This window comes from Stenella coeruleoalba (genome assembly GCF_951394435.1).
Source record: "Stenella coeruleoalba genome assembly, chromosome: 5".
NCBI classification, from domain to species: domain Eukaryota; kingdom Metazoa; phylum Chordata; class Mammalia; order Artiodactyla; family Delphinidae; genus Stenella; species Stenella coeruleoalba.
In genome coordinates this window covers 24,117,986-24,130,583 of record NC_137150.1, presented here as the reverse complement: position 1 = coordinate 24,130,583, position 12,598 = coordinate 24,117,986, and the positions used below count along the sequence as shown (strand labels likewise).

General features: G+C 38.4%; 1 protein-coding gene across 1 annotated transcript in view; it reads right to left on the bottom strand.

The window, feature by feature from the left end:
* Nucleotides 1-12,598, bottom strand: part of SLC9A9 (solute carrier family 9 member A9) — a 540,287-nt gene that overhangs the window by 180,334 nt on the left and 347,355 nt on the right. The window contains exon 12 of the mRNA XM_079923147.1: nt 11,354-11,507. Within this exon, the coding sequence (XP_079779273.1) occupies nt 11,354-11,507 (154 nt within the window). The remainder of the gene's footprint in view (nt 1-11,353; nt 11,508-12,598) is intronic.

Below are 12,598 nucleotides of genomic sequence, written 5' to 3'. Positions count from 1 at the left end.
AATAAACTGCAACCCACATGGACAGAGGCTGCAGGCAGGCAGCTGCACTCCCTGGCAGAGCCCCAGGAGGGCCACGCAGAGGGGCAGGTGAGGAAACCCAGGCTGTGGTAGCCCCAGAATGGACTGAACCAAATCCATTCCCAGCATTTTAGCTGGAACTTTCCAAACAAAGATGATCATTTGCTTGGTGGGGACTCATGTGTGGGTGCTGTGCCCAAGAAGAAAGAGCGACAAAGAGGCTCAGGGGGACATGCAGTGACCTTTGAGGTACGTTTTGAATCCTGCAGAAAATAAGAAATAAGCAGCCAGTGCCACTGAGAAGTCAACTGTTGAGATGCTTTTCACCCTCATCTCCAAACATGAGTGTTGCTTCATAACTGGCCAGTTATACTCTGCACTACAGATCTAGCACTGGGAAGCATAGAACACTCTGCCCATTAAGAAAAAGAAGAAAAGGAAAAAAAAAGAACAGCTAAGACTCTTCCAAACATTCCTTGTACCGAATACAATGAAATCTGCATGAAAGCATATTTTGCCTCTAATGGGCAATTCCCTGTCTTAAGCAATTTCTTCCAAGTGACTCTGTGTGATAGGATTCAACACTTATTTTTAAAAACTCCAGTTAAAATCCCATATTTTGGCTTGCAATTGATCTCCAGGGTAGATGCTAAATGGGAGCTTTATTGTAATTCTTTGGATTTTACACATTTTAAACCATAAGGTTTAAAGTGCATACTAGCAGGTAAAAGATTATAATAGATTAAAAAAATAAGACTTTATTTTCTGAAGAGAAGTTAAGGACTTCAGGGAATGAAATGATGTTGATCAAAACACTGAAATCTACTAGCTCACTGCTTACTTATAGCCAGAATGAAATGGAGGAAATAGGGAGTCCCCACTGTCTAGTGCTAATGAAAATGACTTTGCTGTATTACTTTTTAAGATTCCACATTATGAGAACTAGAGGATAGAAGAGGGGCATGAACATATAAGAAGGATACAACCATTTTAAGTTTCATTTCTGGGATGAGAAAGACATACCAGACAATTTGAAGATTCCCTATCATAAAATGGTGTACTACACACAACACATCAGAAATATGTGAAAGACTGTATAAAATTAGAATGCAAAACCTTGACTACAAAAAAAAAATATAGTGGGAAATTTAATGTACCTCTTTCAGAATCTGACATCTAGTAAAAATATAGATAAGGATATAGGGAATTTGAGTAACATAACCAAGAAACTCAATACATATGTGCATAACTTTTTTCTTAAAAATAGCAAATATACTTCTTTTCATGTCCATGGAATATACACCCAAATCAGTCATGTACTTGATCACAAAGAAAACTTATATTTTGTTATTTAAAAAATTTTTTTTTGATGTGGACCATTTTTTTAAAGTCTTTATTGAATTTGTTACAATATTGCTTCTGTTTTATGTTTTGGTTTTTTGGCTGCGAGGCATGCGGGATCCTAGCTCCCTGACCAGGGATCGAACCCACACCCCCTGCATTGGAAGGCAAAGTCTTAACCACTGGACCACCAGGGAAGTCCCGAAAATCTTACATTTTAAAAGTAGAATTATTACTGATAACATTCTCATAATTTGATAAATTAGGAATAAATTTTTAAAAGGTGATCAAAACTGTGATCATTTGGTAAACTAAGAAATTGTCAAAAAATTACCTATCAAAGGAAGTCAGAACTGAATCATCTCAAATGTAATCACTGAATCAGAAAAGGATCATCAATGGATGCTAAAAACAGTGGCTTACAGAGAGATTGGAGACAGGAGATTCACACAGTGCTCAAGTATTGCCCCATAGGTTAAAAACTAATTCCAAAGGTAAAACTATACTTTTACAATGGGGGTTAGCGCTGTAACCGTATGAACAAACTTAGCATCACCGAGAGTGGGACAACTTGACCTTACGTGCCTGTTGATATGAAATACGCATTATTAATTTTTTTTTGAAATACACATTATTAAGCATAGAGCATTACCAATGAATATTCTTTTCTTTTTGGCTTAAACAACAGACATTTAATTTCGTCACAGTTCTAGAGGCTAGAAGTCTACGATCAAGGTCCCAGAATGGCTAAGTTCTACTGAGGGCATTCGTCCTGGTTTGCAGACAGCCACCTTCTCCCTGTGTCCTCATTGCATTCCATGGAGCATGTGTGCAGAGAGACAGCGATTGATCTCGATCTCTCTTCTTACAAGTCCACCAGCCCTGTCAGCTAGGACCCTACCCTCATGATATCATTTAACCTTCATTACCTCCTAAAAGCCCTGTCTCCAAGTATACTCACACTGGGGATTAGGGCTTCAATATGTGAATTTTGAGAGGACACAGTTCACTACACAGCAGGGTAAGTCTCAGTTCGGACTAGCCACATCCACATGGTCAAAAGACATGGGGCTACCAGGTACCGTGTGGAATAGTACAGTCCAACAGTTGTACTTGAAACATACCCCTAACGAGTAAGAAAGACTTGTGCATTTGCCAATGAATATACTTGTCTAAAAGGTTCAACCTGAATTTCGAGCCTTGACCTAATTTCTAGTTTACAGGAAATATAGCAGAGAGAAGAACATATTAATGGATGCTGGGAGGAAACAAACAAGTCCAGAATGTGGAATAGTGTGCAAAACAACTGACCTGGTTTCTTCTAAAAATCAATGTCATGGGGAAGAAAACGAGAGAAACTGGTTTAAAGAGACTAAAAAAAACCCAACATTGGCCAAATATAATACATAATCTTGATTTGATCATGAATTAAGAAACATCTATACATAATTTTTTTTGCAATAACTGGGGAAATTTGTGTATGTACTGATAAAATTATTAATTGTTTTTAATATTTTTAGACACAGTAATGGTATTTTGGTTACCTAATAGAATGTCCTTGTTTTTCAAAGTTGTATCCTTTAGTATTTAGATAAGAAGTGTATGTCTGTTTTTACATTGAAATGATTCAGCGAAAAAGAAAAGAATAAATAAAAACACATTTAATCTATGTGATATATATATATGTATATATGTGATATATATTTATATATAAAGGCAAGAAAGCAAAACGGGCATATTATTAACAGTGGATAAAACTAGGTAAATTGTATATGGATATCCTTTTTAGTTGAACTATATGAAATTGACAATACTTGACCATTTTTGAGTTTAAAGAAATGACAATTTTACATTTGAATACACCAATTACCATAGGAGACACTAGAAGGGTGATTAAAAACCCACCATTAAAAGAACTCCAGGAACCAGATGGTTTTACAGCTGACTTCTAACTAGCCTTTAAAAATCTGATCATTTCTATGCTATGCTATTTCAGGCCATGAAAAAATAGAAAAGTCTTTAGCTCATGCTATGAATGTAGTACATCCTTAACACTATTTAAACCCAATTAAGACAGCCCCCTCTACCCCCCAAAAGAAAAAGAAAAGTATAGACTAACCTCAGTTATTGTTATAGATAGCAGAACTGTAGGAAAAAATCAATACCAGGATATCTATCAATATATTTCATCACATCAATAACGTAGAGGAAAAAACTATGTGATTATCGCAATATATGCTGAAAATACTATTAAAATTTATCTGACATTTCTAATAAAAGCTGTGAGTAAAATAAGGTTACTAATGAGTGCTTAGTTCTGCTTAATGGACTTTAACATGTATTTTCTTATTTAATGTTCACACATTTAATCTTCAGAGACAGATCCTGTTATCCCCATTTTGCTCTCTAGGCTAAATGTCTAGAAGAGGGAATGTTGAGTCCTATAATAATTGTATGTTTAACTTTATAAGAAACTGCTAAAGTGATTTACAGATTGGCCATACCATTTTGCATTCCCACCAGCAATGCATTCTCTTTAAGTGTGAGTATGTAGCTTGTATTTTCATTCTCTTAACAGTGTCTTTTGCAAATCGAAAAATATTCATTTTGATGAAGTCCAGTTTATCATTTTTTTCTTTTGTACATGATGCTTTTGGTACAATATTTAAGACTCCTTTGCCTAATTTACGGTCATGAAGATTATTCTCTTATGTTTCCTTTTAGAAGTTTTATATTTTACATTTTGATCTATGATCCACACATGTCCTGCATCCAGTATATGTCCTGTGCCATCCAGTATATAGTCTGGGACCTGAGTGATGCTCTATCTTGTAGCTCATGTCTCACACTTTGGTGTGCTGTTTAGGCTCAGATACATGCTTACATAGCTTGGAAGCGAGCCCAAAAGTTTATACACAATTTTATCGGATCACTTTCTTGTGCTCCCTCTACTCCACAATGTCTTCCACGTTTTCTGGCTTCCCAAAGCCCTGGGCTTCCGTTTCCCTACACTGCTACATGTTTCTCATGATTTTTCCATAATATTGGGCCTGTTTCCAAGCTCAAGCAATGATAAGATTAAGAGAGAAAAAAAATGCAGTGGGACTTCTTCCCAAGGCCTCTGGACCTCAGTTCCTCTGGTTGGGAATTTGGGGTCCACCCAACTGTTGCTGCCATCATTACCACTGCTGCCTCAGGTTTGCCTGGTATTGGGATGAGAATGGAGTAAATGATAACAACAAACAAAAGAGGGGATTTCCCCGACTCTTTTGCCCCACAACAGTCCTCTGTCCTGTTCCTTATGTCCAAAACAGATAATTTCTTTTGCAGTTCTTCCTTGTTGTGCAGTTCTGGCTTTTAAACTGCCTTTGAGTTCAGGTCAAGAGATTCCAGAGAGGAAAACAAAATGGGAAATTCATCACTGTTTTAATAGTACTCTGAATTCTGGTTTCCTTCCCCAATCTATCTGCTACCACTTTCTTTTAAGAGTCCTTAGATGACTGCTACATTCATTCTGGCCAGGGATTTTAGTTGCATTCGTTGGAAGAGACAGAGGGGAGTAAGTGTGCTTACGCCATCTTGACCAGAACTGGAACCCCTCCATAGTCTTTTGGATCACAAGTTCCATCTATTGCATTTAAAATATTTTTTTTTCAGACTTCACCTATTACCCAAAGTAAAGATACATCTATTACTTAAAGTAAGGCACCTATATTTGATCATACTTTATGGTAGCAAGCTAATAAATTCTCTTTGATAGAGCAGAATGTTCACTGTTTGGTAAACTTAATAAATGGGTGAAGCTTATTAACATCGATGTTCTCAAGAGCATGTTGGAGAAGATAAATAAGAACACGCCTAGTGGAGGATAGCTGGCAGTTATGAACATAAAGACTATTATCTCTGAAACCAGCAAGATTCAGTACATAGAAAGAAAGCATATTAAAGAACCCAGATGGCATTGGAGGCAAATTTAGGAGCTGCTAATCCCTGCTTGTTAAAAACCTAGGATATATTTAGGTTAACAATAGGTTACTAGAGTTATACAATATCTTTAATAAAATATGTCAAACTAGATGGATTTAAGCAATAAATATTTGGAGTTGTGAAACATTTTTTAGAAGAGCCTATGGAAAGTAGAACATAATTTTAAATGGGGGTCAGAGGTAGGGGATATTAAGTACAAGTTTACATTCAAATGAGTAAACTGGTTTTCCATGTTTCTTGACAAAGGGTATTTCTCGGACCTGCCAATGAATAAAAATTGAGACAAAATGTACAAATTGGTACACAGTCAGTGCAAAATAATGAATTGATACACACTGATGAAGCGGTGCAAATGAAATATCTGAAGAGATCCTAAGCAAAGATTATCATGTTCAGAAGGAAATAAAGCATGTTCTAGAAAGAATCTTTCTGAGCTGTTGGATGAATATAACGCTTTTTGTGAGCATTTTTCCTTAAGAGGTTTATCATTTTGAATGCAGAAATAGGAGCTGCCTGTAAAACTGATGAATCTAATCATTACAAAAAATGAACTAAGCTCTTCAGAGGCTATTTCTTTCTATTCCCCATGTAAACCATGCTTTCATAAATACAATTAATTAATAACACTTTATGTGTATGTATGTGTGTGTGTATATATATTCCATAGGCAGAAGAAGAGTGTTTGGATAAGAAAAGGCTCATAGGTGGTCTTTTGGGTAGTGTTACAGCAACATTTATTGAGCACTTCCTGTGTGCCCTAAATTTATACATGCAATACTTAATCCATATAAAAATCTAAAGAGGTAGGTATTATTATTGTTCCAAGTTTACAAATAAGAAAACTGAAGCATAGAGAGGTTGAATTTCTTGCTCAAGGTCCCACAGCTAGTAAGAGAGGGAGGCATGGTTGGGCCCCATACCGTCTGCCGCCAGAATGTGTGCACTGATCTACTATGTTAATACACCAGTGAAGTAAATTGTTAAGCATGCATGAGACTTTGGATGCTAGAAAGAAAACCAGGCAGAACACAGTTGGATATGAAGGGAACTTGATTATATGTATTCTTCCATTATATAAAATTGACATTGCCTCACCTCAGCAATAAAGGAAGTCTGTATGTAAGCAGGTGTATTTAACTCTACTGTTAAGATTAAAAAATATTACTAAAGACAGTTCTCTCCTTACCACTGTTTGCATTCCCATGGTGGCTGTTATAAACTTTGTAGCCAGTGGGTATACATGATAAAGGAATCATTCTAGGATGACATAAAATAGGACGGGCCATAAACCCAAATAAATTTTAAATATTTAACTAAAATAATGGTAGTGGAGACGTTGCACTAGTTAAAAGTTATTCACTCTGCAATGGACACAGGGCAGTATGTGTGATTTTTTGTTTGATCTGAGGAAGGGGCTGACAGCAGGCTGACTTGGGATCCCAAATGGGGTTGGGAAATGAGCCTGAGGATAACAAATTCTTCTAATTCCAAATTCCTATAATTGAGGAAGGCAAACGTCCCTGCTTGGCTACCTGAGATCAGGGCTGGCCTTGTTTACCTTTAACTTTTCTAGGTCAAGGAAAAAAATCTGCAGCAAGAAACTTCTGTGCGGCACTAGCAGGTCAACCCCATCACTTGTGAGGGATGAAGATTTCCTGTGTTTGTTTTTAACTGGCCTGTCTTGCTTATAAAAGTACATCTCTTTTTCCCCAGAGAATGTGTTCATCAAGGTAGTTTGCAGGCTTCAGGAATTAGCTCATTTATTTGGAGCAGCAGAAGAATGAACCAGTTGGGAGTGCAGGCCCTGGGCTCAGGCTGCCTGGCCTTGTAGTCTGACTCTGTAGCCGGACAGCGGGGTGACCCTGGGCCACTTTGCAAGGCCTCACCCACCCTAGGAGGTAGCTACTGCTATCATCCCCATTTTATAGATTAGAAGCTGAGTCACAGGGAGGTCTTATGCCTGGCACTTTATTTTCTAACTATCTAGCACAGAGTAAATAGTCAATAAAAGCCAGCTATTACTCTTTGAGATGTTCGAAGCAAAAATCTGGAAACTGTAGAAGTCATCTTGCTGGGGGGCACTTTCTCATATTGTCTGGAATACAAGTTCTGAATTGCTCTTGTGTGCAAGGCTTTCTGCACTGTGGTTGAGGTATTTCGAAGAGATGGGTCCAGCATTCCTATCTGGGAGAAGCCAGGAAAGGTTTGCACTGTGGTATGGGCTCCATTCTCATGAGTTCTGTTAACTCCATGTGACACCCTACCCTAAACTAAGGATGGGGTTACCGTCCCAGATTACTTACCACTGCCGGAGAGCTCTGCCTCACTGGTTCCTGAGGTGTATTTGTAGGCATGTGTAATTATTTGGTGGACAATACTGTTTACCGGCCTCTGTAGGGCAAAGCCTGACACCTTTGATCTCTTGTTTCTTGGCTAACAGCAGAGCTAGTCCTCGGAGACTGGGAGCTGGGTTTTCCTCACCACCAGTATTAATGTAATTCACAGAAGGGAGGAGATCTGGATTCTAATCGAGAAACCATTCTGCTTTCTTTTACATGAAAACCTCCAAAATAATACTGGGGGAGTCTTTTCTTTTTCTCTAGAATTTTAAGAAACAAAGTTTCGCGATTTATTTCAAATGCTGCATTAAAAATATTTGTTATTATTAAAAAAACAACAGCTTTAGGACAAGAAATTTGAATGTGCTTAGGATAAAACTTAACCAATGGAGAATTTGTTTCATATGTTAAGACCATGCTGAGTCTCTTTAAGCACGAAGTCATTGCTGTTTTAACGTTTTTCTATCAAAGTGTAATTCATATTAATATTATCAATTTCTACCTTACATAAAACGTTTAATCTGCATCTTACTGTGGTAGTTTTCAGCTGAATGGCAAATTTTATAGGGATTAAAAAATAAATAAATAAACTCAAGTACATACCTAATAAGAGGAAAAAAAAATGTAGAAATTTAAAACAATCAAAAAAGGGGGCTTCCCTGGTGGCTCAGTGGTTGGGAGTCCGCCTGCCGATGCAGGGGACACGGGTTCGTGCCCCGGTCCGGGAAGATCCCACATGCCGTGGAGCGGCTGGGCCCGTGAGCCATGGCCGCTGAGCCTGCGCATCCGGAGCCTGTGCGCCGCAATAGGAGAGGCCACAACAGTGAGAGGCCCGCGTATCGCAAAAAAAAAAAAAAAGATGGACAACTATCATTTAAAAGCGATAATGAAATGAAGGATTTCTCTGATAGCATTACAAACCACAGTGGAAGTAGAGCATATGCTGGTATCACTATAACATGGTCAAACCAAATTTATGTCGTGCTTGTGTGTGTGTTTGAACACACACTAACTTATGATCCTATTCTTTTATGTTTATTCTATTGTGCTCTATTTCCTTCTCGTTGATCAATGCACAATGAATTTTTCTCTTCAAGTTAGCCCCTGCTTCCCTCCAGCATAGGTGCTAAAATTTTTAAACTTGAGGCTCAGGTGTGGGGCCCTGGGCAACCCCAGCCAGATCTGACAGTATTTAATATTAGCCCCATCTCTATGTGGGGTTATAAGTCTAAACCAGTGGTTCTCAAAATGTGGTCCTAGAGCAAGCAGCATCAGCATTGCCTGGGGTGTGGTTAAAATGCAAATACTTAGGCCCTGAACCAGACCTACTTGATCAGAAACTCTGGGGCAGGGGCCCAGCAATGTGGGCGTTTAATGAGCCCTCCAGTTAGTTCTGATGTTCATTAAAGTTTGAGAGCCTTTTGTCTTAACTTGGTCTTGCTGCCCTGTAACCTGTCTACCTGGGTTGACTTCCTAGATACACACATACCTATAAAGCTCAGTTATCCCCTCTGATTTCCTCATGACTGGGTCTCTGTCTCTCTGACTGGGTTTATGCCCTGATTTCAGATTAACACTCTAGCTCCCAGCTGGGATTTCCACCTGGCCTGCTGGACCAGAGCCCTGTCAGCTCATTTCCTTAAATATATCACAGTCCTGCTTTTACTCTTCTCCCCTCCTGGCTGGTGGACAAGTCTGGCATTGAATCAGTTGGGCCATTTGGAGCCAATTCGCACTGGGGCATCTCCATGACCTGGGAACTCCATGCTGTGCCTCCCAGCAGGCCATAATAGCACTGGCCTAAGATGACCTCCAGGCCCCTCACCTGTGGATGTTATAGTTGACATTACTATCCTTCCTTATTAGTCCCTGTCCTATAACCTGATAAACATTCTAATCTGCCTAAGGCCCCATTTTCTATTACCCTGTCCCTACTGATCTGGATATCAAGAGACTGCATGAGCTATAACATCTATCTGAGGTCAGTGGATACCTTTGGAAAACACTACAGTAGAGTTAGGTAAACATTTTAGGGTAAAACGTGTATTGATTTGGGACAAATCCTTTAGAGTAAAGAAAGACAATAGTAGAAAATAAGTTATATTTGAATTACTTTAAGAAAATGTTGCCACTTTATGTTCTGAAATAAAGCACCACTTTACGTTCTGAATATTCTAATTTACCTGATAGAGCATTTAATACATTTATCTTGAGGACTGGTATCCTCTAACTTCTGCTTTCCAAGTCCTAATTGTTCCACGCATGGATCCACCTACTGAATTTATTTTCCCGAAACCTGAACACACCATTATCTTACTATCAGTTTACAGGAGACTCAACACCATAGCGTTTAATAAAATATTCGTGCTCATCCAGAGGAGCCTATAAGCGGCTACCACCGTGAAAGAAACTGAAGGTCACATTTATATGCCTAGAAAATAGTTCAACAAGTATTTCAAAACATTCTCCATTTCAACCTTTGGTCAAAGCCCTTTTATGTTTTAGCAATATTCACAATACTTGAAGAGGTCCTTTTTTCCTTGAATTGCATTTAATGCGTAACCACTTGGCCCAGTTTAGACATAAGCTTTCTTACCCTAAACTCATGAGTTCCGCTTCTGCTTCTATTTGTCAGATGGATAGAAATTTGTCAGTAAAGCCTTAACAAAAGGAATTTACATGCGTGGTTATATTCATTCAATTTTTCATGGAGCAATTATTTACTCCATTCTACAACGTGCCAAGCACTACATTGGTGCTGGAATAACAGAGTCCTTGCCTGAAAAAAAATCTTCTTGGAAATCCCCTCCCAGTCAGATGGATCTTTTCTTGTCAGAGATGGTGGGTATAGATTTGCCTCACAGAGAATGGGCGGGGACCAGGGAGGGGCTGCATGATCATCAAGATGTATGGCTTTGGAAAGTAAAATGTGACTTATGAAAGCACTGTTACATTCTGGGATGTGAAAATGAGGACCCAGATCAAAGAAACAAAGACAACAACATTTTACTTTTTCACAATTGGTACAAGCTATTCATTTTTCATCAAATCTTCTACTACCTGCATACTTTGGGTTAATAGCAATCATCTTCCAAGCACGGCTTACTGGATGGCCCCTAACTGAAGTCTTGACCCGATTTTCCTTTAAGAAATTGTCTAATCTGTGTCTATAGCATCCCTCTGGCCAAACATATGGTTGAATAATCAAATACATTTAAGCATTTCCTGTGTCTCTAATTCTATCCTAAGTGCTGTGACAAATTAAAAACAAAGCAAATTCATTTTCTTCTTGGTATTATAGATTTTTCTCTATAAATTCTACTGTATCATAAGTATCTTGAGGACAAGACTCATGTCTCACTCATTTTTGTGAACTCCATAGATTACCACATTATACTCAGTAAATATGATTGAATGGAAAAATTCATAAAGAAATTCATTTCTAGGGACTGTAGACTATAAACATCATCCTGAGATTTCTAGAACTCTTGGAAAAGTCAGTTCTGTTGGTGATAGGTCATACTGTTTCACCTTGTGAATAAAGGTCAACCTGACCCCAGGGAAAGTTAGTGTACAGACATGCCATTGTACTCTTGACCAGTCAGCAACATCAGAAACAGTGCAGCCATGCCTCATAATGATTTCCTTTGTTAAGCAGTGTCACTCACCTGATCTGAAGCCAAGTCAGCATGGGGGTTGTTCCTCCTCCGAATACCCAGACTGTGAAGAACACCAGGAGCAGAGTGGTGGTAAACATCATTTGCTTGGGCTGAGATTCTGTGTTCCGAATAGCTAAGGCAAAAGCTATCGCTCCTCGCAAACCTGATGGAGAAAAACCAAAGAAGGAAAAGAAACATCTGCACGAGTGTCATTCTCATTTCATTGAATTTATCTTTACAATTTACTGACAAACACAATTATATTTTAAAATTAAACTTTTAATTTTGAGATAACTGTAGACTCACATGCAGTTGTAAGAAATAATAGGGACTTACTGTGTGCCCTTTCCCCATTTTCTCCCCAGCGGTGATGTCTCGTCTTGCAAAACTGTCTAGTACAACATCACACCCAGGATTTTGACGCTGATATAGTCAAGATTCAGTACATTCCCAACACCATAAAGATCCCTCATGTTGTCCTTTATACTCACACCTACTTCTCTCCCACAAACTCCTTAACATCTGGCAGCCAGTAATCAATCATCCATTTCTATAATTTTGCCGATTCAGGAATGTTATATAAACGGAATCATGAAATATGTAGCCTTTTGTAATTGGCTTTTTTTCACCCAGCGTAATTTTTGGATACTCATCCAGGTTGCCAAATGTATTGATAGTTTGTTCCTTTTTATTGTTGAGTAGTATTTCCATGGTATGGATATTCCACGGTTTGTTTAACCGTCATCTGTTAAAGGACACCTGGGTAGTTTCCAGTTTTTGGCTATTACAAATAAGGCTGCTGTGTGAATGAATGTAAGTTTTCAGCTCTCTGAGATAAATGCCCAGGAGTGCAATCACTGAGTTATATGGTATTTGCATGTTTTTTTAAATTAATTGATTTTAATTAAAAATTTTATTGAAGTAACATTATTTAAATTTATATGTATAACATTGTATATATTATAACATGTTTCACGTGTCCAACATTATATTTCTATTTTTAATTTAATTTTATTTATTTTTTTATATAACGTGTTTTTATTTTATTTTATTTATTTATTTATTTTTTTTTTTGCGGTACGTGGGCCTCTCACTGTTGCGGCCTCTCCCGTTGCAGAGCACAGGCTCCGGACGCACAGGCTCAGTGGCCGTGGCTCACGGGCCCAGCCGCTCCGCGGCATGTGGGATCTTCCCAGACCGGGGCATGAACCTGTGTCCCCTGCATCGGCAGGCGGACTCTCAACCACTGCGCCA